Source organism: Paroedura picta, chromosome 11 (genome assembly GCF_049243985.1).
Source record: "Paroedura picta isolate Pp20150507F chromosome 11, Ppicta_v3.0, whole genome shotgun sequence".
NCBI classification, from domain to species: Eukaryota; Metazoa; Chordata; class Lepidosauria; order Squamata; family Gekkonidae; genus Paroedura; species Paroedura picta.
The window spans coordinates 26,104,718-26,128,690 of NC_135379.1; the positions used below are offsets into that span (position 1 = coordinate 26,104,718).

General features: G+C 42.3%; 1 protein-coding gene across 1 annotated transcript; it reads left to right on the plus strand.

Moving 5' to 3' along the window:
* The first annotated feature begins 6,595 nt into the window (after positions 1-6,595).
* On the plus strand, positions 6,596-20,419 carry TSPAN13 (tetraspanin 13). Its single transcript, XM_077303245.1, has 6 exons — positions 6,596-6,805; positions 11,908-12,075; positions 15,675-15,755; positions 16,763-16,876; positions 17,409-17,519; positions 19,241-20,419. The coding sequence occupies exons 1-6, from the start codon at positions 6,743-6,745 to the stop codon at positions 19,313-19,315; spliced, it is 612 nt and encodes a 203-aa protein (XP_077159360.1). The 5' UTR covers positions 6,596-6,742; the 3' UTR covers positions 19,316-20,419.
* Positions 20,420-23,973: the final 3,554 nt, after the last annotated feature.

Sequence of the window (23,973 nt, forward strand, 5' to 3'; positions counted from 1 at the left end):
TGCAATTTTTATTGGCCAAATCAGCCCAACTTCAAAGTACCTCCAACATCTATATGGGCCAACTGCCCAGCCCATATCTGGGGTTCCCACCCAAACCATTTGCCCCTATCTTGAGCCAGGCCATACAGTAGAACATCATGAAATGTATACTTGACCTGTTAGAGCAGCCTTTCTCTACTTTTTTCCACTGAAAAACCCCTGAAACATTCTTCAGGCTTCAAGACGCCCCAGAAGGGATGTGATTGTACAGAACATGGTTGGGATGCATAGCTGTGGACACACCCACCTGGGGCCCCTCCCCTTCCTGCCCCTTCCAGGCCCATCATTGGCCATTTGGGGGGAGGTCAACATGACCATATATGGTCATATCACCTTGAGAGGGGACATGATAGCCCTCTTTAAGTATTTGAAAGGTTGTCACTTGGAGGAGGGCAGGATGCTGTTTCTGTTGGCTGCAGAGGAGAGGACACGCAGTAATGGTTTAAACTTCAAGTACAACGATATAGGCTAGATATTAGGAAAAAAAATTTCACAGTCAGAGTAGTTCAGCAGTGGAATAGGCTGCCTAAGGAGGTGGTGAACTCCCCCACACTGGCAGTCTTCAAGCAAAGGCTGGATACAGACTTTTCTTGGATGCTTTAGGATGGTTAGGGCTGATCCTGCGTTGAGCAGGGGGTTGGACTAGATAGCCTGTATGGCCCCTTCCAACTCTATGATTCTATGATTCTATGATTCTATGAAAAGTGTTTTAATTAAAAAAAAATATTGAAAATTAACTCCCTCTTATTTGGGAAACATTTCCAGGGCTATCAAAAAAAACCCCGTGGTTTTACAAAACCCTGATTGAGAACACCTGCATTACAGCATGATTTGGGGACAAAGCGATTAGGTGACAGTAAATATTGTAACATTTTTAAATGAATTTTCATTGTTTTTAATTGTTTTGAATTTCACTGTTATCTACTGCTGTCAGCTGCCCCAAGGCCACTTGGAGCAGGGCAGTTTAGAAATCACATAAATGGGGAGTTGACCTGTTCTGCATCCAGGCTGTTGGGATCAGGGTTAAGGATGGATTCTTTAAGATGCGTGAAGAGTTTTATTTTCATTATTTTATTTTCTTGTAAGCTATCTTGAGAGCCATCCATGGAAAAGTGCCAACGAAATAAAGCAGCAGTGGAGATGTGTGTGATAAACATTCAGTCTTCCACGTGCCAGTCTCCTCACCACAAATTTCTACTTAAACCTCAGGTGAAATAAAGAAAAAAAATGGTTTTTAACTTGTATTTCATACCCACCACATCTGAGGAGTTGGTGTGTAAAAACTCATTAAGTCCAAATTATCTAAATTCAACACTGGGAAATTGTATCCTTATAACAAAGACAATTTCTTAACAATCCTTGAAGACACCAGCTGTTGTTCTAGGTATAGGTATCCTGCGCCCCCTAGTGTGTGTTACTGATTGTCACATTTACATTTGCATAGCTTGACAAGGGACGGAAACCGACAATTCTCTATTACTGTTTTTCAGTGCTGGACTCCTGACAAGTTAAAACTTGGAGGACATTTTATTTTTTCCTTTTCAACATATATTTGAATCTGGCAGTGATCTGCCTGCCTTGTTGGGTTGTGTAGCAAGACACTGCCTACCTATAATTGTCATTGTGCTGGCAACTATCACTATTGTTATCTCTGGTCAGGCTTGCAAAGTCACATGATCCACCTGGCCCTTCTGAAGAGTGGAATTGATGCAGCCAAAAGTGCAGGTGAGTTTCCCATCAGCCCAGAATCCCTCTAACACAGTGGTTCTCAACCTTCCTAATGCCGCGACCCTTTAACACAGTTCCTCATGTTGCAGTGACCCCCAACCATAAAATTATGCAAGTGTTCTTTCACAGGGATTTCCAAACTGGTTCCTACTCCTATGGCTTCTTGCAGAGCTCATCTTGTTACCCCCCCTCCCCTAACTGATCTCTATTCAAGACACCTAATGCAACTGAAAGCACCACTATTCGAGAGGCTTAGATGGATGAAACCTTTTGGATGGATGAAACCTTTTGGAAGATGGATGAAACCTTTTGGACAGCCTTGCCCTCCCCAAATAAAAAACGAGGACACCCTCTGTTATTTGTCAATGCAGTTGACTGAAGCACAATCGTAGAATGTCGAGTGCAAGGTTTCTCTGCTTTTCCATGAAATACACGATTCATGCTGTTTAGCCATTGTTCTGCTGCCAGCGATGCTATTGAAAGACAACCAAGAGGCACAGCTGGGACAATGGCCATGCGTGAGACAGACCAAAGCAAAAGGCAACTTTAACAAAGCAAGGCAAGCAAGGAGAATTACGCAGGCAGGGGAGAATCAGTGTGTAGCTGCAATGCTTCATTGGTACACCAGAACGAGCAGCAAATAGTTTAGCCCAAATACAGTCAGTAGGCAGTGAAGCTGGGTGTTATTTGAACTGGAGCATCCACACCTTTGTTATAAAAATGTTCATAGCTGTAAAAAAAATATTCCCAGTGGTAACAGTCTGTAACTATGCTGAGCTATGTAGGCATAGTGACATGCCATGTGATTTGAGTTAGCCAGGCCCATCCTCCTCTGTTGCCAGGCTGTTGCTTGTCACCTAGCAAGATGTGCTGTTTGCAAGTAAAAACCCAGGGTCCTTTAACAAGGACATGCAATTTAGCTGAGTTGGAGGAGGCATTTTTCCACTCATATCTATAAAGTTAATATATATATATATATATATATCAGGTGATGTGACGATATATGGTTATGTTGTCATTATTATTAATGACATCCCACCACTTTCTGAAGACTTGCAGTGGCTTACAACATAAAATCCCCCATTAAAATTCCCATATAAACCCCAGGGCATTTCCGCACACTGTTAAAAATAGCATTACATCAGCTGAGTGGTGTAACGCTAAATAAAATTGCGCCTCCTGGACCCTCCTCGCCTTTTTTGCTGTCTTGCTCTTCTCTGCCGCCATTTTGCACTTCTCCCCCTCCACAAGTGTTGCTTGAAATGGCGGAAGAAAGCAATGCGCTTTATATGCAACTCTCTTCTGCCTGTCAATCAAGCCAGGCAGCACCTCCCGTTTCTCCATGCTTTAAAGGGTCTGCAATCCTCACTAACTTTTTTTTTAATTCAATACTTCTCTGCTGAAATTCCTATGCATCTAATCATAGATGCATAATACTTCTTTATTGCCACCCCTTATGGAATCACCTCTTTGTATTGTTGAACCAAACAAATACCTTTTTAAGGCTTGGTAAGGCCTTAAACCTCAATCTGCTATCAGTTCTGTACTCCAAGAGGGAAATGAATATTTTAAGTAAATAAAGTGAATGGGTACATACATGTATATGTATGTGTGTTTATGTGAGTACACACAAATACCCTGCCTCTGAACTTTATTTATTTATAGAGGGCTACAAGGAGAGAGTTGAACCTGAGTGGTTGGCTTTGAAGCTGCCCAAGCAAGGAACTGTCTTTTCCTCTCCCATTAATTTCAATCTATACTAGAGTCCACTCGTGGTTGCTATTTATTAATTAAAAAACACTGGGGACTTTTGAGCACAGAACCCCCAATGGTGTATCTGTTTGGGCTCAAAAATCTCTAATATTATGCTTATCCAAAGGCAACTAAACTCAATGCCACTGCCCCGGGAGTTTCACTACTTTGAACAGTATGGGGCACATGCATGGCTGTGATCTGAACTGCAAAAGATTCCTGGATACAGAGTTTGTGCAGCTCTTCAACATTTTACCATCATGGCATCACAGCCTCCATTGAGAACAGACATGATGTGGTTCTGTTATTATCATTCTGACATGTTATTCCGTAATAGTTATATCAAACCTTGGGAAATAGAGGAAACTTGAATAAACCATTTCAATTGTGGGTCTGTGGCTATTATAATTGCTGGATTCCCCTTCAGTGTTTATTTTTATACGGTAAGAAAGATGAAAGTGATGCTGCATTCTAGAACCGGCAAGGGAAAAGAGTCCTGACTCCAGCAAAGTGAACAGCTTTTCAGCTGGCTATATAGCCTCTTTGTTTTCTGGAGTTTTCATCAGCAAGGTTAACATTAATTTTCAACACTATCTTGGCATTTACATCGAGGCTAAGTTTTACAGGGCTGCAATCTACAAATATCAAGTTCTGTGCAGGTGCTTTTCAGTGCAATCCTTAACAAAGTTACATCCATCTAAATTTGTGACTTCAATGGGTTTAGAAGACTACAGCTCTGTGGAGGATTGCACAGCTAGATTATGAGAACTAAAAATGGAATCCAGAACTAGAACGGCCAGATTCTCAAGAAACAGGCACTTAGTGAACAGACTGTTGTTTGAAACTAGGGCAGCCACATAGTGTAATGATTGCATAAGAGGGAATCTCAGTTGATGCACCTTTATATGAAGAGTAGGGTAACTGATCTACCTAAATTTCTATGTCCAGCAAAATAATTTACGATAATCAAATTAATTCAAAACATCTAGGAAAAAGACAAGGGGAAGGCTAAAAATAACACTGTGACATAAATATTAGTAAAAATAGAACACAAACAGATATACATTAATAGAAAGTAGAAACATCAACATGGTTAACATAAACATTAAATTAGAATCTAGAAATAACAGATGTTCATTAAATTTTAGCAAACAATAACATGAACAATTGATTCCAATAGCACCTTTAAGACCAACAAAGATTTATTCAAGGCGTGAGATTTTGAGTGCATGCACTCTGCCTCAGACAAAATGGAACAAGGATCATAAGGGTACAGATATAAGGCAAACAAAAATTAGTGGCAAATTAGTAAACTGTGTCATAATATCCAAATTATCCAGTATGGTAATTCTTTGCTTAAAACAGCTAATCAGTTCCTTTGAGTTCAGTTGTAGTTTACAAAAACATTGGGGAAATAAAAATGTCAAGGTTAGTAATTAATGGCAGCGAAAAGGAATAATTTAAAGAAACTAGTTGCTTGCCGCACCTGTCTCCAGCCAAGCATGGAAGCATCCACACAAATGACAAGACACTCAGTTTGTTATCTTGTCCTGAGACCAGAGAGTTAGATTCTGAATTACATTACATACTACTTACATCACATTACAGTCACATTGTTCCAAGTAAATTCAAAAGAAGAGGGGATTGTAAGGACTGTGGATATAAGGGTTGAATGAGATTAACATATAGTGGGAATACAAAAAGTAATTTTAAAAGTAACAAGATATAGGAAAAAAGTCTAAAGAATCAATGATACAGGAATTCTGTCCCTAGTTCCCTTATAGGTATCTTTCTCCCTATGATACTTTTTAGTTCATTTGTTTTAAACTGTCTGCACTAAAACATAACATGTGACACTTATCAGGTCAGGTGCCAGTTTGCTCTTCCAAATATGCCCCTGTTGCAGCGAACAAATATTGACACATGATTTTTACCTTTCCACCCAAGGGAGCTGGCACATCACTGCACCTTGAGCTACTCAAGACCGCCCAAGTTTTCATGATTGTTTGCAGGACTCAGTCCAGGGGTTGTAAATAAAGTTAAGTATTTTGTGGAATGGGAACTTGGAGAATTTACGGTAGAGCATGAGACCTTGAACAGGTCCTCATTTGCCTTTGCTTGTTTTTACTGGTGTGACTGAACAGCACCTCTACAACCCTAGGTCATGCTGACGTAGCAAGAGATGGGAGGGAATGACATTTTACTCTCAGAACAAAGCCTGAGACCAGGAGCACATTTAGGACCAGCCAAGTTTTATTCAAGACATAAGCTTTTATGTGGATCTGAAGAAACATGCCTTCTATAAAACTTGGTTGGTCTTAAAGGTGCCCCTGGAATCAGGCTCTGTTCTGGTGCTTCAAACCAACATAGCAACCCACCCAAATCTATTTTAGGCTCAGGCTACTGTGGGACCCTCCCTCCTAGATGTGTTATATTTTCAAGTTCAGGAATGTGAAGCATCTTGGGAGTTTGGCTCTTTCCCCCCTCCCGGAGTTATTTGCTCTTATATGAAGAACAGCTGTTTATTTTGAACCCCGCTTTTTGCTACCCGGAGTCCCAAAGCAGTGGCCTGCCCTTCCTCTCACAAGACACCCTGTTGTGAGGTAGGTGAGGCTGAGAAAGCTCGGAGAGAACCGTGACTGGGCCAAGGTTATTCAGCTGGCTGCATATGCAGGAGTGGGGACTGAAATGGTTCTCCAGATGAGAGGCCGCGGCTCTTAACGACCACACCCAGCCGGCTTTCTCTCTTTACATGGAAAGAGGCAGGCAGGCAGGCACGGGAGGCAGACCAGATGTGTAAATCATGGATCCACTTCCGACCAAGCCGCTTCTGGCTTTCTAGAATAACACATCAATTGGGTTCTCAGCGGTTAGGAGTGCCGTTTCTGGCGGCTCGCGGTGGGCTCAGGCCTCCCCTCTCCAGTGCAGCGTCCACAGGTCCCCACAAGTCCCCCCCCAGCCCAGAAGCCACTAGCCAGGCGCGGCCTATTTGCATATTTTTACCTTTGTCTCTCCAGAGCAGCCAATGAGCGGGTGCGGCTGCGTCTGGGCGGGGCCCAGTGAGAGTCCTGCAGCCCGTTTGCCACAGCGCCGGAGGGAAAGCGCGCTGGGCTCGTCGCCGCACCCCTTCCACCTGCTGTCTCCTGCCGGCGGCGCGGGGAGCCGAAGCCCGAGGGGGTGTGGGGGGCGCGCGGGCGGCGCTGCTGGGGGCTCGCGGGGCGCGATGGTGTGCGGCGGCTTCTCGTGCTCCAAGAACTGTCTGTGCGCCCTCAACCTCTTGTATACGGTGAGTAGCGGCCCCTCCGGCTCGCCTCTCCAAAGCGCCAGCTGGGGGTCGTCCCTCTGGCCCTCGCTGGGCGGCAGGTGGGGCGAGCGAAGCCGGCGCCACGGCCTGAGCGCCCGCCCTGCGACCGGTCTCCGGACTGGCGGCGCGCTCGGGTGGGCTGCGTCATTCCCCTCCACCTGCCGTGCGAGGAGCCGGGGAAGGGGCTGGGCTGGGGCACCTGCAGCGGGGAGGCCGGGAAGCTGCTGGAACAATCGAGGGCAGCCCAGGGGCGCTAAGCAAGCCGGCGGCTGGAAGGGAACCGCTTGGGGAGCGCCTCTCGGCTTCCGCTCGCCTCCCCTTTCCCCCTTCTCAATATGGCTGGTGGTGACTTTAGGAGCCACGCGGCAGGTAGAGAGGCTGGCTTGGCTGGCTGGGTGGCGCCGATGGGAATAGCTTCCCGTGTGGACTGGCTGCCTTCGGTCGGCCCCAGCGTAGATTCCCACGAGGGAATGGGACCGGGCATCCATGTCAAAAAGGAAACGCTTCCCTGGGCACGTTCGTCTTGGAGAATTAAGGCAAAGAGCGCGAGACGCCTGCTTGGTCTTGTGCAGTCGGGGGAGAGGGGGTGTAGTTTTAAAAATGGGCAAGGGCCGAATGAATTGGTTCAGCGTTACGCTTTCACCTCCGGGTAAAGAGTTGCGTTCGGCAAAGAGAAGAAATTGCATCCCCAGGGATGGTTAAGGAAGCTCCCCTATTCTTATGCAGCCCAGACCTTGTGATTGTGTTTTCTTTGGTCAGGTGTAAGCTCTACAATATCTGCATTTGTCCTCGGGACTGCATATTGGACTAAGTTTGTGAACAGTAATGAATATCTAAAGCATAAGCAGGGGAACGGTAGCAATTTTTGTTTCAAAGCATTTGGTTGAAGGGTGAGAGGCGGTTCACATGAAGACACTTGAAACTGGCTGGTACTGAGTCAGTCTGCCCAGGTCAATATTTGTCTACTCTGACCAGCATTGGCTCTCCAGGATCCCAGGTTGTGTCACCTTTTACATCACCTCACCTGATTTTTTTAGCTGAAGAGGCCAGGACTTGAACCTATGACAGTGTATGCAAAGCAGATACTCTGCTACTGAGCCACACCTCCTAAATGGTGCCCTGTTGTATATTCCAAGCTGTGGTCTAGATTTTAAAGGATGCTGTAATTTTCATATGTATCCCTTTGCATCTAAAATGCTTTACAGCAGGGGTAGTCAACCTGTGGTCCTCCAGATGTCCATGGACTACAATTCCCATGAGCCCCTGCCAGCATTTGCTGGCAGGGGCTCTTGGGAATTGTAGTCCATGGACATCTGGAGGACCACAGGTTGACTACCCCTGCTTTATAGGTCCCATTCATGCAGTCCCCTGGGACATAGCTTTTTTATGTTTCACAGACTATTGTTGCATACTCTTGGGACATATCTGATGGAGAACTTTTTAAAAAATCCACTGTTTGCATTATGCGCCCCTATGTCACTTACTGCCTAATGCTTAAAGCAGTCAAGATTAACTTGGTTATGCTATTGGAAAGGAAAACCTGGTTGTGTTATCCTGTGATGTATCCTATACTTTGACACATTGAGGAAGATTTCATGTCTTTGTGTTTTAAACCACATGTATAGAAACTAGCGCACACATGTTTTAGCAATGTCTTTGTGTGATACATGAGCAACAAAGTTACAGTGAAAAACATGTATGTATTCCTGAGGTTAAGGTCTCATCTGCAGAGCATTTGACCATGCAAGGTAAATGTTACCTGGGTCAGTTTGATCATAGCTCCTTGTTTTCTTGGCCTAGGAAACTGTAGTCACCATGAAATGAGCTCAACTAGGCTAGTAAACAAGGGGTCTGTATAATGCTGAGAACTGAACACCCCTTTGGGAATCTAGAGGTTCTTACTGAAGCCCTTAACAGTTAAAATTTGACATTGATTCAAGTTCTAGGGAGTGTTTTGATTTACTTCATTTTTTATTTCCTCGCTCTAAGGAGTGGCAATTCAGTCACAAAGCCAGCACAAATGGAATCTCAGGGCTGAGGAAACCCACTGACCTGTTTGTGCAGGACATGGAAGTTGCCTGTCCTGCAAGCCATTTCAAAATGCCCCTTCTGGAACATGGACTGCTTTGGAACATGAGCCAGCTCGGTGTAGTCGTCAAGAGTGGTGGTCCCTAATCTGCAAACTGGGTTTGATTCCCCACTCCTCTACAGGCAGCCAGCTAGGTGATCTTGGGCTTCTCAGAGCTCTCTCAGCCTCACCTATCTCACAGGGTGTCCTTTTTGGGAGAGGATGGGTAGGTGATTGTAAGCCACTTTGAGACTCCTTCAGGTAGTGAAAAGTGGGGTATAAATACACTTTGTTGTCATTTTTTTTTTTTAAATGGCTGCTCCAAACATCTGCTTGTCTTGTCTTTGGTGCCTGAATTTCCAGCCTATATTGGCTTAATGGAGGAGGGAAGTCCACTGACAGTCTGGCAAGAAGTGGGACTCTCCGTAGTTCACCTTATATCTTTCAGTGAGCTTATGCAATGCTGTAACATAATCACTCAGGCTGCTGCTGTGCACAGGCAGGTAGAACATTGGGCATCAATAATGGATGGAGAGCCAGTAGCAGAAACATAACTTTGGCTGCTAGCTTTCTGCAACAAGTGACTTGTGCTTACTCAGATCTTTAGAGAGTAGCATACTGCAGATCTTGAAGCACGCTGCAGAAAAGGTGTTTCCCTGTGCAACTGCATATGACTTATTAATTTTTCATGAATTTTTATTCATTTTTCTTGGGTTGCTCAGTAAAATCCTTACTTGAACTAATAAACTTTGTGCTCTTCTCTAGCAGTTTAACACAAAAGCCCAAGAATGTTAAGGAACAATGGATCATTAAAAGTATAATTGATGTTTAATTAGTTTCATTTCGCGCCAGACACAAATGGGGAAAAGATTTGACTCTGCAATCTAATGCTAGGCATGTTTTATATACAAAATAAATCCTATTAAGTATGCTTAAAATTGTAGCCTTAATCTTTTCACTTCTCTGTGCGGGTGAAGGGTTTTCTCTGATCACTTTATGACAAGTATATGGCCATGGGCAGCTCACACGCAGGGCAGCCTTCTTATGAAACATCAGTTTGAGGCATACTGCTATATGGCAGCATGTTAGCATCTGTGGTTATTGGGTAGAGTTGGTCATCTAACTAGTTAAAATACTTAGTCAGTTTGGCTAGTAGTGGACAAAAGTGCAAGGCATGCTTGGGACTCCCTTTCATCCACATTTAGTCTGTCCTGGCTCCTTATTTCTGAGTTTGGGCCAATTGGTCTGCTCACTCACTCAGCTGGGAGCTTTTCATCCTCCCAACTACCTGAAATCATGATATAAGCATCTGTGCCAGCCCCGGATCACCATTGTGTTGAGGGCTGAAAAGCACCTCAAGGACAGCTTATTTAATGAAAGTTGAAACAGGAGTTATGGAATCCCTGTGCACTGAATGTGAACTCACAGTGTTGAACTCACAGTGTTGATATAACATTGTTGGACAGAAGCATTCTTTCAGTGTTTCTTTACATGAAGCTGCCCCCTATAAAATCAGACCCTTGGTTCATAGGGTCATCCAAAGGTTTCTCATCCATCATCCAGTCTCAGACCTGCTTCATTTATGTCAAGTTGCTGCATCACGTGTCTTCCAGCCAGACTCTTAGCTTATTTCCCACTACTGCATTATTCCATTTTATAGTAGAGATATAGGTGAATTATTATGCCTGGGAATCTGTCCTGGCGTTTAGACAAACACAGGAAAGTCCTGCCTTTCCTGAGCATAAAATGTGATTTCCTAGAATCTAGCTGAGTCATATTTGCCCATTCAAAAAACCATCTTGGAAAGGGAAGACTTAGTGAACATTTTAAACTTGTATTGAAGATTTGTGTGGTAAATGAGAGCCAGTGTGGTTAAGAGCAGCTGACCCTAGTCTGGAGAACTGAGTTTGATCCCCCTCTCTTCCACATGAAGTCAGTTTGGGTGGCCTTGGGTCACTCACAGTTTCTCTCAGCCCCACGTACCACACAAGGTAACTATTGCGGGGAGAGGAAAGGCAAGGCAATTGAGACTCCTTAAGTTAGAGAAATTGGGGTATAAAACCAATTCTTCTTAGCAACAGTACTTGATAAGCAGTGGGACATCTTACTTGATGGACTGAGCTTCATTATCCCCACATCAGCAGTATTTTTTTGAAAGTTACTGAAGGCAACATATTCGACCATTATCAGCAATATCTGCTGTGAGATATCTCAGGCTATTGGTGTCATTTACATTCCCTACACCTATTTATTGTGAACTGAAAACACCAATTTTTACTTCCTCACAAGTGCCCAAACTACTGATCTTGACCTGCTACTTAAATTGACCCACATTATTTATTCTTGTAGGCTATTATGCAAAAGATTTGACAGCTCATAGAACTATGTAAGCATGCATACAGCTAATTTAATTAGTTATTTGTAGCAAAAAGGGAACTAGAGTTGCCAGCTGGGGAGGGGAGGGGGGCTAAAGATCTCTTGCTATCACAACTGGTCTCCAGACATTAGAGCTTAGTTCCCCTTGAGAAAATGGCTGCTTTTGGGGGGATGGTCTCCAAGGCATTGGATCCTGCTGAGGTTCCTCCCCAGACTTCACCCTTCCATTCTTCCACTTCCCAAATCTCCAGGTTCTTTCCAATCCAGAGTTTGGCATCCTTTGCTATTAACGGTTTTCATTGCAGTTTTCAATTACTTCAGCAACAAAGTGAATAACTTTGTTTACTTAGGGTAGAAATTTGCACTGCAAACTCATAACATGATAAAAACAGAATTAGAGAAGAGGTTTCCCATGTCTAATTATCGTTTTCTACTTGTTTGAGATAAATTAAGTAGGATATGTTTTCACGCAGGATTCCAAAAAGAGAGAGCTGTTACTCAGTGCATGCTTGGAAGTAAATCTCATTGAGTTCGATGAACTGATCCTCAAGCAAATGTGCACAGAAACATAAGCTTAGAGCTGCATTTTAAAATCGTTCTGCTTTTGTTAATAATAACCTTCTCTTGTGGTTCCTTTCAGTTAGTCAGCTTGCTGCTGATTGGGATTGCAGCATGGGGCATAGGTTTCGGCCTCATATCCAGCTTCCGAGTCGTCGGAGTAGCAATTGCAGTGGGGATATTCCTGTTCCTGATTGCTCTGGTGGGATTGATTGGAGCTGTCAAGCACCATCAGGTGTTGCTGTTCTTTGTATCCTTTTGCTGGGAAACCTTGTCACCACCCCACCCTTATGTTAGAAGGACTTCAAATCCTCTTATCTGCTTCCCTTCACCTGTCCCAGATGCGGCTTGTATTCCATTGCTTGCTTTATTGAAATGAGGAAAGTTCATTCCAGTGAGCTCATTGAAAGTACAAGGAGCACATTAATTAGCTGGCCCTTGACCCAGTTATGGCATTGTTTGGTACAGCAAACGTTTTTCCGTCTGTCATAGTCACAAGACTCTGGTGGTATAACTGGTTCCCTTGAAATTGTAACAAATCATGGATCTGGAGTGCAGGTGGCTTCCTGTGCAGGGAAGACTTTGTTTTTTTAGCTTCTCAGAGGTAGTTTGTTTATTTTGCTCTCTGGCATTAATACTGAATTCTTAAACCTGGTTTATTTTTATTTTATTTTATTCTTTAACAAAAGGACTTCATATGTGGGAGAGATTTTACTTGAAGTGGCTAATTGACAGTGCAGAGTTATTCCAGCACAAGCCCATAGATGCTGGGGATTGTAGAGTTAGGCCAGCAAATACCCCTTCCTACAACTGGCCATATACTGATAGTTAGGTAATGGGCTTTCTTTGTGGTCAATCAAAGTGGACAAATTGCTGGGGTCAGTGAGAGCGACCACTTGCCCCTTAGATTGCCATCATGGTCACCAGGTGTGTTGAGTTGGCAGTGTGATCATCCAAAAAGGAATTGTGTACCTTCCAGAAGGATGCAGTAACCTTGTGGTTAGATCCCAGTTTCATCCCCAAGGTCTACTCCTGGTTTTGCCTGGAGCAACCGGTGGTCCTGCCATCATACCATCCCAGACCTCAACGCCTGGACAAAAAGCTCTGTTGTAAGCTGGACGTTTATAGGACAGTTCAGATTTACCTCAGCAGAATGGCCCCTTTCAGGTGTTCTGATGGTCTCTTTCTACACAAATCCTAGACAGAAAGGTTTCATTGGCAACCATGGCCTTCTTGGTCACACAAGACATATGAGTCCCAGGGCAAGATTCCCCCCGGGCGAATTACAGCCCATCAGGACCACTGCTTCTTCCAAGGCACTAGTGACAGATATTTGCAGAGCAGGTACTTGACCTTTCTCCTCATTCATATGGCACTGTCACATCTACCAGGTGGCCTTGACAGAAGCTGCCTTTGGACACAGAGTACTACAACAGATGGAGTCTACCCACCCCGGCATAAGCTTGGGTACAGCTGACCATTTGGATGACTTCGGCTCCACCGAAAGAGAATGAAACATTGGACCTTACCTGAAGGTTTCTTCTCTTCGTTGGGGTGAAGTGATCCATTTCCCACCCAAGCAAGGATGTTGCTGAAAGGGATGCGGGCTGTTTCACATGGAACAACTATTTAAAGACAAAGTGAACTTAACTACACAGCAGGGCTTAGACAAGAATGGAAAGGTCACTCAGTGGTCTCTCAAGGAGGATTCCCAAAAATTTGCATTTCAGTTTGCCCTACCTGAGCAAGCAGAGGCATGATCTAACCACCTGGATGACTTTGCCCACTGAAGAGCCTTCAGATAAAGCCCAATGTTTCATTTTATTTAGCTTAAGGTACTTTGTACTCTTCTATGCTCAAAAAGTATCCAAGCATTAAAAAAAACAAGGATAACAGAATAAAATGAATGCAAAGATACACATTGGAATGCAATGTTGTCCTCATTGTGCTACTAGAAGAAACAAAATAGACTTCATTTGGAGGGAGGGGTGGGATAGCACAGCTGCTGTCTAACCTTTGCTCAGCATCAGCTAAAGCTCCCCCCCCCTCAAAAAAAGACATGAAGGTTTGCCTGGTGTTACTGGGGAGGGGTGGGATGGGGGAAATCATGTTGAGTCGCCCTAGCAATGGCCCACATTGTTCTCCATTGACCTGGAAGAACACACCAAATTGCTTTGTATCATTATTCTGTGAAACCATTTTTATCCTAGCTTAAACCTGCTAAAATGTCTACTGCAAAGCTCCAGCTCAAACAGAACATGTAGTTGAAGCTGCAGTGACCATTTGGGTTTCTAGGCAGTCAATACCAGCCTTGCTGAAAGTGTCTTAAAAACAGGATCATAACAGCAAAATAGATCTGAACAGGAACATTCCAGAACAGAGAAAACAAAAGATTTAATCCTTTGCTACCACAATCTTAGATCTGCTGAGATTACTTTCTCTGCTAAGTCCCTGAAACCAGGTAATGTTTGCACAGCAGGTACTAACTGCTTATTAATATTGTCCAGCAGGGCAGCACTTGATCATGTTTCTCACGATTCCCACCCTTTAGAGTTTGGTATTTTCCTTATTGAAATAGGAGCTCTCTGAAGCAGGTAGATTTCCATTGCTCTGAGGTGTAGGACTCAGCTGGAATTTATATTGTCTCCTGACACACTTACTGCCTCAGACAGGACTTCCAAATGATGGTGTTTTAGTGGGGATGTCATAAACAGGTTCTCCAGGGACAGGTAAGAGGTTCCCTGTGTGGGAAGTTGTGCTACTACAGAGAATAAAAAAAAAAGGCAGCCCTGAACACTGCTGCTTCTGCACCCTTTATTGTGTGTAGACAGTTGCCTGTGAGATTATACCCGCACCATTCAGCAAGAAACAAGGCCCTTCTGCTGAAATACAGATGATGGCAACAAGTGGATTTCTTATTTTTGAGAGTTTGTTACCTTTTGTTCTGGGCTAGGAGAAACACTGCCAGGGCAGAGGCTTAAGAATTTAATGTCAGCAGCAGTAATACGAGAAAACAATCAAGCCAAGCTTCTTCATTCAAAGAGCAGCCTGATCCATGAAAGATCAGCAGCAGCTCACATATACAGCTCTGAGAGATAAGCCAGTATCCAACTAAATAGTCATGTTTTGGCAGGAGAGGATTTGAACTGAGGTCAAATAATGAAAAGCAAAGCATTTGAGTTCTAAATGTAAGTTGGCAGATTTGACCGCACTGCCCAGTATGGAGACCTGCATAGCCCCTGATCCCCAGTAAGGAATAAACTGCAGCGGTTAAGAAATAGGACACAGAGTTCAGTGATGGATATGAGCTAAGTAAAACAGCTTCAGTGTGTCAAAAACTGAAGGCACAATTTATTTTGATTTTGCACTTGAAAAGCTAGACAGCATACCTTCTGGAATAGTCTGTGTTTACATGGGGTTACCATCTGAAAAGCAGTCCCAATGTCATGCATAGGAAATTCAGATGCAAACCAAAGCAAATATATTGTCCTTATTTAAATAGCTATTTATAAATAAATACTGTTAATTATTGGAGGGAGGGGAATCCAAGACCTGCCCAAAGCATCAGAGAAGTGAAGTGGAACTTCCAAGTGATGTTTTCTTTTCATCCATGAAATGGGGGTACAACCTGTCAGAAGGAACTTTTGTGTGATGATAGCTGAGGCAGGAGAACTTCCCTCTGGGAGTACCCCATGATTTCCTCCCTCTGTCTGCCATCATGTGCTTTAAAATTGCTATCTTGCACTGTCTTGTTTAGGATTTATGGCAAGAATTATACTTTTTCCTGTGCAGTGGCTAAACTTTGCTTGTGAAAATTCAATTTGGATGACCTTAACACAATCATTTCAGTACATGATTATTCTCTTGCTAGTGTTTATTATACAGTTCTCCGTCTCCTGTGCTTGTTTAACGTTGAACAAAGACCAGCAGGTAAGAAATGTCTTGTCACTTTTTCTGTCTAAAAGCAGCAGTGATCAAGTTATGGTTAGTGTGTCCAGTGGTAATATATCTGTATGTCATCAGAAAGTCATTTTCATTGGGAGCAGCTGTATCTGATGTAGCTATCACACCCCAACCCCTTAGTAGAAATGTTAAGAGTAGAGACTGGCCTCTGTGCTTTCTTCTTCCTTCTCTCTTGTTTATAAAAGGATAGTGTGAGTGCCTGGAGGGGCAGGACTCCTAGGTTCTTTCTCTCTTAAGGTAGGGAGAGTGCTGATTAACTTGCAGGAAGAAGAGCGAAATAGCAGAGAGGGGAGTTGTAAACAAGCAGCTGGAGCCCATACAGCTTTGCAGGGGATATACATAATTTCATGTTATGTCTGGCCTTGATGTTTTAATTCTTGACATCCAGGTTAAAAACAAAGCAGCAACTCCTTAAAACTTTTGGTTCTATATCTGAAAATTGTTTTATTTACCTTTGATTTAATTGAATGAGCATTCCCCATTTTCCATTACTAAGAATCAGGCTTTTAAACAAGTAATTGCCAAAATGGCTTGTGGGTTTCTGGCACACAGAAATGATCACAGTGTTTGCAAAGTGGGGCACTGAGTTCAAGTACGGGCTGCATCAAACACTATCAACCAATGAGCAATCATGAGTTTGGTTATATCTATTCAGAAGACAACAGCAAAAACGGTGTTACTTTCACCTCTTCTGAATGGACAGACTTAACAATAGTCATGGGCTGTGTATGTCTTTGCCACTCAGATTGCTGAGACTGAAGGGTCAGACTTGGTCAGTGTTGTCATAAATTAATAATGTTGACATCAAACACAGAACAAAGACTAAAGCAGGATTCCCCAATATGGCACTCGTGGACACTGGAGTAGGGTTGCCAGGTACCCCTGACAACCAGCAGGGGGACCAGAACTTCCTAGGAGCAAAGAGAGGCCAAATGGAAATAGTACTAAATCAAATAATTTTCTTTGTCTTTTAGAGCCAGCTTCTAGAAGTTGGGTGGAACAACACAAACAGTGCAAAACAGGATATTGAGAGGAATCTAAATTGTTGTGGGTTCCGAAATGTCAATAAAGATGAAATTTGTTCTGCTGTAAGTAGATACCTTGTTTATATTCCAAATCCTGGTTTAGAAGAACTTGCATATCTTTGTAATTATATCTTTCTGTTTGGTGTAGTGGTTAGGAGTGTGGACTTCTAATCTGGCATGCCGGGCTCGATTCTGCACTCCCCCACATGCAGCCAGCTGGGTGACTTTGGGCTCACCACGGCACCGATAAAGCTGTTCTGACTGAGCAGTGATATCAGGGCTCTCTCAGCCTCAAGCAGCATATAAGAACCAACTCTAATAATAATAATTAATAATAATAATAATAACTTTGCATGCTGATTTTCTTTCAGTTGTTTTTAACTTTCATAACTTTGTGACTCATGCAGATTATATACAGATACCATAATATAGATTGTGGCTGAATTTTTGGAATTTTCGCACCATCAATTTAGTGAGACCACCCCTTGTACATGGAGAATGAATAAGGAAAAGTAAATCAAAGTTACAGTCTTACTAATTAAACACACTGGAAACAAATAATACCTTTAAAATGTTGAACTTTGCTTTATTGTAGACTTGTTTTAAAACATCAAACTGCTCACCCTGTGCACCCATAATAGAAGAATATTCTGGCATGGTCCTGAGATTTGTAGGAGGAATTGGGCTGTTCTTTAGCTTCACTGAGGTAAGTGCAAAAATGGCTCTTCTGATGAACAAAGAGTTTCTCCTCAAAGATGTTCTTAGTGCAGGATGTTTTCCGTAAATGAAAAATATAATCACTTCTCTGGATTTTTAGTTCGGTAGTGGTAAAATTCACTGAGTGCAACATTAGACAATTGGTTTACCAACTTACACTATTGTAAGTTACTATTTGATGAACTGTCTTCCAGTTGCATAAAGGTAAAATGTGCCATCAAGCCACAGCAAGTCATAGTGACCCAGTGACGTTCCACCTCATGCAGTTTTCAAGACAAGAGATGAGCAGAGGTGGTGTGCCACTGCCTGCTTCAGCCTAGCAGCCCATTTTCCTTGGTGGTCTTCCATCCAAATACTAGCCCTTCTCCTCCTCTGAGCTCTGATGTCTAGTTGGGGGCATCAGGGCTTGTTGTCCTCTTGTCGTGGCCTTTTAAAATCCCTGTATGCAGTTCTGAAGAGCTAACTAATGCTGTGCCATACGGCCAGCCATGACTATGATTTGAAGTTGTGCAAACCCAAGGGAAACTGCGTTTCTTCCTCCATAGCCTTTCTTCTGTAACCAGCTCCTAGGCCAGAAATTTACTAGAAAAGTTGGCGACTTCGGTATAATTATTGTTTTTTAGATTGTGATCAATTTATCAGATACAAGTGCAGACTGCTCTTGACACAGAGATCAACAGATGAGTTCCATGTGCGGCAGTGTTCTAAGATAATGTTTTCAGAGCAGTCTGCCAATGCATAACCCTTGTCTCTAAACAAGATTCCAGTAAAATACCCTCTGTATGTAGGGTTGCCAGGTCCTCCCTGCTGCTGGCAGGGGATGTGGGGGTAGGGTGGCCAGATCCAGGTTGGGAAACTCCTGGAGATGTGGGGATGAACTTTGGGGAGGGCAGGCACCTCAGTGGGGCATGAATGCTGTGGAGCCCACCATCCAAAGCATCTATTTTTTCCTCACGGGAACAGATCTTTGTAGTCTAGAGAAGAACTGCAGTTCCACAGATGGCCAGGTCCCACCTGGAGGCTGGCATGTGTGTGTAATTTCTGAATAATTGAAAGTGATCTGCCACACTGAAGAACAAAAGGGATGTGTGTGAGTGAGAGAGAGACCAACAAATCGACATGCAGCTTGCCACAATTTTAAAATAGTTTTTCCACTGTCAGTGAAAGGCATGCAAAGTGGGACTACCAGTGAAGCAACCCCATTTTGCCCACTGGGTAATTTAATTTTTCACACTCAGAATTGTTGTGGCAAAAGACACAAATCTAAGCTATATGTGTGCAAGCTAGGCTTGAAGGCAGTTATTAGATTGGAGGCCACATATTTATCCACATAACCAGCACTCATTTTCGTTTAAGAACAAAAGAACACACCTGCTGGATGAGAGCAAGAGTTCAGGATGCATCTTCATGCATTGACCAACCAGTTGCCCCACTTTCCCTGAAGGGCCAGCACACTGACCATTAGAGGCCTGATGTAGCTTCCTATTACTTATATATAGATGTTTACTGCTTCCAAATGTGGAGATCCCTTTAGTTGTCATGGTTAGCAGCCATTGATGGACCTATCCTCCATCATAAGATATCTGAGAAACGAGATGTGTTGTCATCTAAAGGCTATTCTGATCAGGTGGTATATTGAATGGCAAGGCTATATTTTGTTTTATGCATTTTACTACATGGCTTGTTCCTTTGTTCCCTTCCTCATTTCAGATCTTGGGGGTCTGGCTGACCTACAGATACAGGAATCAAAAGGATCCTCGTGCAAATCCTAGTGCATTTCTTTGACTTGGGAACCTTCTTAAGGGACTGAATATCTCTTTTTTCTGTGTTTAAAAAAGATGAGTTATCTACTGATTGGCTGCTGTTCACGTTAAGTGAGGCTTTGTGCACTCGAGATAATGACTGATCACCTAAAGATGCCTCCTACTTTGGTTTTGGGTTTTGATGTTTTCTTCCCCTTGGATTGGCTGGTTTGAAATGTTTATGTCAGTCATGTAACTAAACAGAATGTGGTACTCTGAGATGGTGAAAGACAAGTTGAATAGAACTATTGTAGTCTTAGTGTAATACTTCTGCTATTTTAATTGTTGGCTACTGTTGCTCTTGGTGATTAAAGAAAAAATCCGTTTTGTGTACTTCATCCACCAGAAAAATTCCTATTCCCATGGTTGCTTTGAATACCTGGTGCTTTGTGATTCAGTTGAAATCTATGGTAAAATTATGTTGCTTTTTTTCCTCTTTCAGGGAAAACCAATGTGAATCATTTTACATACACAAATTTATCTTCCAGCTGTATTTATGTGGATACAAGTATGTGGCGAATATACTTAAACAGGTTTCTGTAGTCCAGCTATTTCAGAATTACCATGTAATCCTAGAAATTTCATTTCAGAACTCTGATGGTAATTCCATGCATAAACATCTCCTGTGTTCACATGTATACTTGTTCACTGCAATTTTAGAGTTGTACTGTTTACCCATAGACCCAGTGAACTGCACAGAACTCACAATAGATTTGCCATTGACTTAGTCTGGATTGTATCAGTAGGGGTGAATATGAATTTTCATTGTATATCCGATACTTTGGTTTGAATGAACTATGTAATTAAAATGTTGTAAGGGACGATTATCTTCAGCTTACTTGTCATTTTAAAGAAACTGGTCTTGGTGCCCAAAGGGGTCTTGTATCTATTTTTGAAGTTTGATTTAATTTATCATTGTAGTAAAGTTAACTGTGATACTGATCTTGGTCTTTACATTTAACAAATTATGTTAATTCAAAGGTATCTTAATACTTGGTTATATATGTGAATTAGAATATTGTAAAGTGATCTTTGTAGTGCTTTAATAGTATACTTTAAATAAAAATAAAAAAAACTTTTGACGAAATATGTTTAATAGTCAAGAAAACCTTTATATGGCAGTAGATATAAACATGGACAATATGATAGATACCTTGACTAGAAGACCTTTCAAAGTCCTATGCAAGATAGTGATCTAAAATGGTTTTTCTAATGAATTTGAATAAAGGCTTATTTCATTATGGAAGGAAATTGCATGTGTTCTTACAATTAAGTGCCAAGCAGGCGGGAAACATAAGAAATATGAACACAAATAAAATGTAAGTTGACAGATAGGAACAGCATTGACAATTTGGTATAGGAGGGACCATTGAAAGTGTTCATGAAAATGTGATGAGGCTGTAATAAATAAAAATGAGTGAGACTGAGCAGAAAAGCTAGACAGTCCCCAGTTTAAAAAGCAGTTCACTATTGAACCGGAAGAAAAGTCATGGAACAAAGGTTACAAAACAAAAATAGCACGACAGTTCATTAGAAAGACAAGAACAAAAGCAGACATGGAAAACACAAGCAAAATCTGCCAAAATACTTCACTCCTGACTAAATGCCCACTGAAATGAAACTTGTACACCTACAGAATTCAGTAAGTGAAAGTGGCTTCCATGTGTCTTCTAGCCCTGCTACAGAAATAGCCTGTGGTCCAAAATGGGTCAATCCTAGCTGAAGGTATCACTAAAAGAAGGAATTGTGGGGAACATAGTTTGTGAATCAGATCAGTATTGAACATGGGTGCCCCATCTAACCTGGGAGTAAACTTTTGGCAAGTAAGGAAGCGTGGCTTTCAAGTCTCATAGAAACGAAGTACACTTAAAGTAACCATGAGTGCTAATGGCCAAAAGTTGTCTACAATGGAGAACAATGGGTCTCTCATGGTGTTTGAGAGAGATTACCTTGAGAGATTCTAGAAAAGTCTACAGCATTAATACTTAAATGGTTGTAGTGCTGATATTTAATAGATGACCATGCTTTGGTTACAGGTTATTGGCTTACGTGTTCTTATGTAGAACGTGTAACATGAAAAGCAGACAATCCGAAACATTAAATATTTAACAGATTATGTAAATTAAACCTTCCTGGGAGGTAATGGAGACCTTACTTTGACTGTAGCTCATGGAAAACAGGGTTTAATTTCACAAGAGTTGTTTCAATATAGGCTGCTTCCATTTGCTATATGAAGGGCTTTCTCTTCTGGCTGACAACTGGACTGAAGTGGATTTAGATACAATGAGAGTGGGTGAAAAGACTGAGCACTCTGGTCTTGCCATTGTTGAATGAACTGCATTTTTTTGTGTGGTTTTCACAGTAACTGTTCTTCAAGCAGTCATTTTATCTTAATGCATGAAGGCCATTCACGGAAGAGTGGGGTTTCCATGGAGGCACAAGTTGGGTTGCCAGTAGAGAAAAATGTATTGATTCATGACCCTCTTGAAGTCTAGGTAGATGCTTTATGTGTGAGAATGGTCTGATTTAAGTTTTTCAGGGCATATATAGTGAAATAACATACAATTAAGCTATTTAAGGGATTAAATATTTTCTCCAGGCCAGTTGGAAACCATAGTTATTCAAGTATTTGCCTTGTAACTTGGGACTTAGCTAGCCAATTCAAAACTAGCCAAATTAACTCTGTTCTTAAATGTTATGACTAATCCATACTTGCAAAACTCACAGATTAGTCGTATCAGAGGATGTAGGCTAGATATCAGGAAAAAGTTTTTCACAGTCAGAGTAGTTCAGCAGTGGAATAGGCTGCCTAAGGAGGTGGTGAGCTCCCCCTCACTGGAAGTCTTCAAGCAAAGGTTGGATACACACTTTTCTTGGATGCTTTAGGATGCTTAGGGCTAATCCTTCGTTGAGTAGGGGGTTGGACTAGATGGCCTGTATGGCCCCTTCCAACTCTATGATTCTATGATTCTATGTTTGGATCTGCCTGTTTGCTCCTGCCCATGAGATTTTCCATTGCTTGCTTCTCTCTCTTTCCCTGTCTGTCTATTTCCCCAGTGAGTACCCAAAGTGGCTCTTACAAAAGAATTTATATATTTTGTCCAGCCTAAAATATGGCCACTGCACAACAAGCAAAAAAGTGTAGGCAATATCATGTGTTTTGGATTTGTATTAGATCTTGCACCAACAAAGTGGTGTGTGTTTGCATGTGTGTATGGGAGCCTTGGGAGCCTAAGGATGTGGCCTTGGGAGCCAAGGGGGCTTACGCACAAATAATGTGCAATTGCTTTATGGTTGGATAAGGATAAAGATAGGAGGCAGCTATGTTCAAATTACCACTTAGCCATGAGGCTCACTGTGTAGCCTTGGGCCAATTAGTCTCTCTTAGCCTAATATATAATACCTTAATGCTGGAAATAGGAGAGATTTATAATTTATCTGTCTAGATCAACATCTTCAGCTTGTTCTGAATTGTCAATTTTAGTCTGGATATGATGGAGAAGAGTAGTTGGCAAGAGCATTCTGTGTTGTGCTATATATATCCCGTGCAAAAGAGTTTCTCTTTTTTAAAGGACAGGATCAGTCTACTGTTAATTTCAGGGTATTGTTCAACTGAAGTACGTAGAACGGTTTGGAATCCTAAAGTGCTCTGTTCTGTATGTTTTACGTGGCCAGGTTTCTGTGATGCAAAGGGGAAATCAAAGCCCAGTTTTAAGCTACACTTTAACTCCTGCTTCCAAATACATTGTGAAATTTACAGGTTTTGAAACTGACAGTTTTAGGCTTGCAATGTGATGGATTCTTTGTTTTGAAATTGCTTTGAATTTTTGGATTGTGCATTGCCTCAGTTTATCTGATTTTACATTTGTTGGTCTTGGTCTGTTTAACCTGGATGCTTCTCTGATTTGACACTGGATTGGATTTGACGTTGGATTGGTTTCTTGGGTTGTACAATTGTTATGCTAAGCCTGCTACGTTGTCCTACACTTCTGCTGGAATTCCCTGCTTTGGCATTGGTTGCTTGATCTTGTTGGTTCTGTCTGCTTTAAGAGACTAGGCCAGGGATTGCTTTGCCTTTTCTTATGTCTTTGGCTATCCTTTACCCTGGAGAAACATGGGATCCCACACCGCATAGGAAGCAATGGAGGATGGCTGAGGGCACCTTGTTTGGGGGCCAATAAAAGTGGACCTCTTGGTCTAATTCACTTGAAATCTAGGCTTACATAAAGGACATGCACCTGAAGCTTTGCTAATATTTTGGTGTAATTTTCACAAAATGCAACCCCCTCCAGCCCTCTAAAAAATATTCACAATAGGGACTAATGGAGCCAAATAATACCAACATCCCCCCCCCCCAAAAAACCCCTTGGATACAAAATACCACTTTGGTAGATAACAGGAAATACCAGTATTTTTCAGCTCCCCGATATCTAGATCCCAAAGGTACCAATCTTTCTACAGTGTCCTTGCACTGGCTTTGACATGTTGGAGAAAAGGTTATTTATTGTTTGTGCTAGTCTGTATCCTGTACCTATTGTTTGAATATCTTAACTTCAGCCTAAGTTACTTCTGCACATATTCTGCATGATCTAGCACTTCTGGGGGTTCTCAGAGCCTGAAGAAATTTCAGGGGTTTCTTGA

Bases quoted from the DNA above. Each gene is read 5' to 3' on its own strand.
- TSPAN13 (XM_077303245.1), top strand. From the start codon at position 6,743: ATGGTGTGCGGCGGCTTCTCGTGCTCCAAGAACTGTCTGTGCGCCCTC. The intron at 6,806-11,907 runs GTGAGTAGCGGC...GGTTCCTTTCAG, and splicing joins CCCTCAACCTCTTGTATACG to TTAGTCAGCTTGCTGCTGAT. The intron at 15,756-16,762 runs GTAAGAAATGTC...TTTGTCTTTTAG, and splicing joins CGTTGAACAAAGACCAGCAG to AGCCAGCTTCTAGAAGTTGG.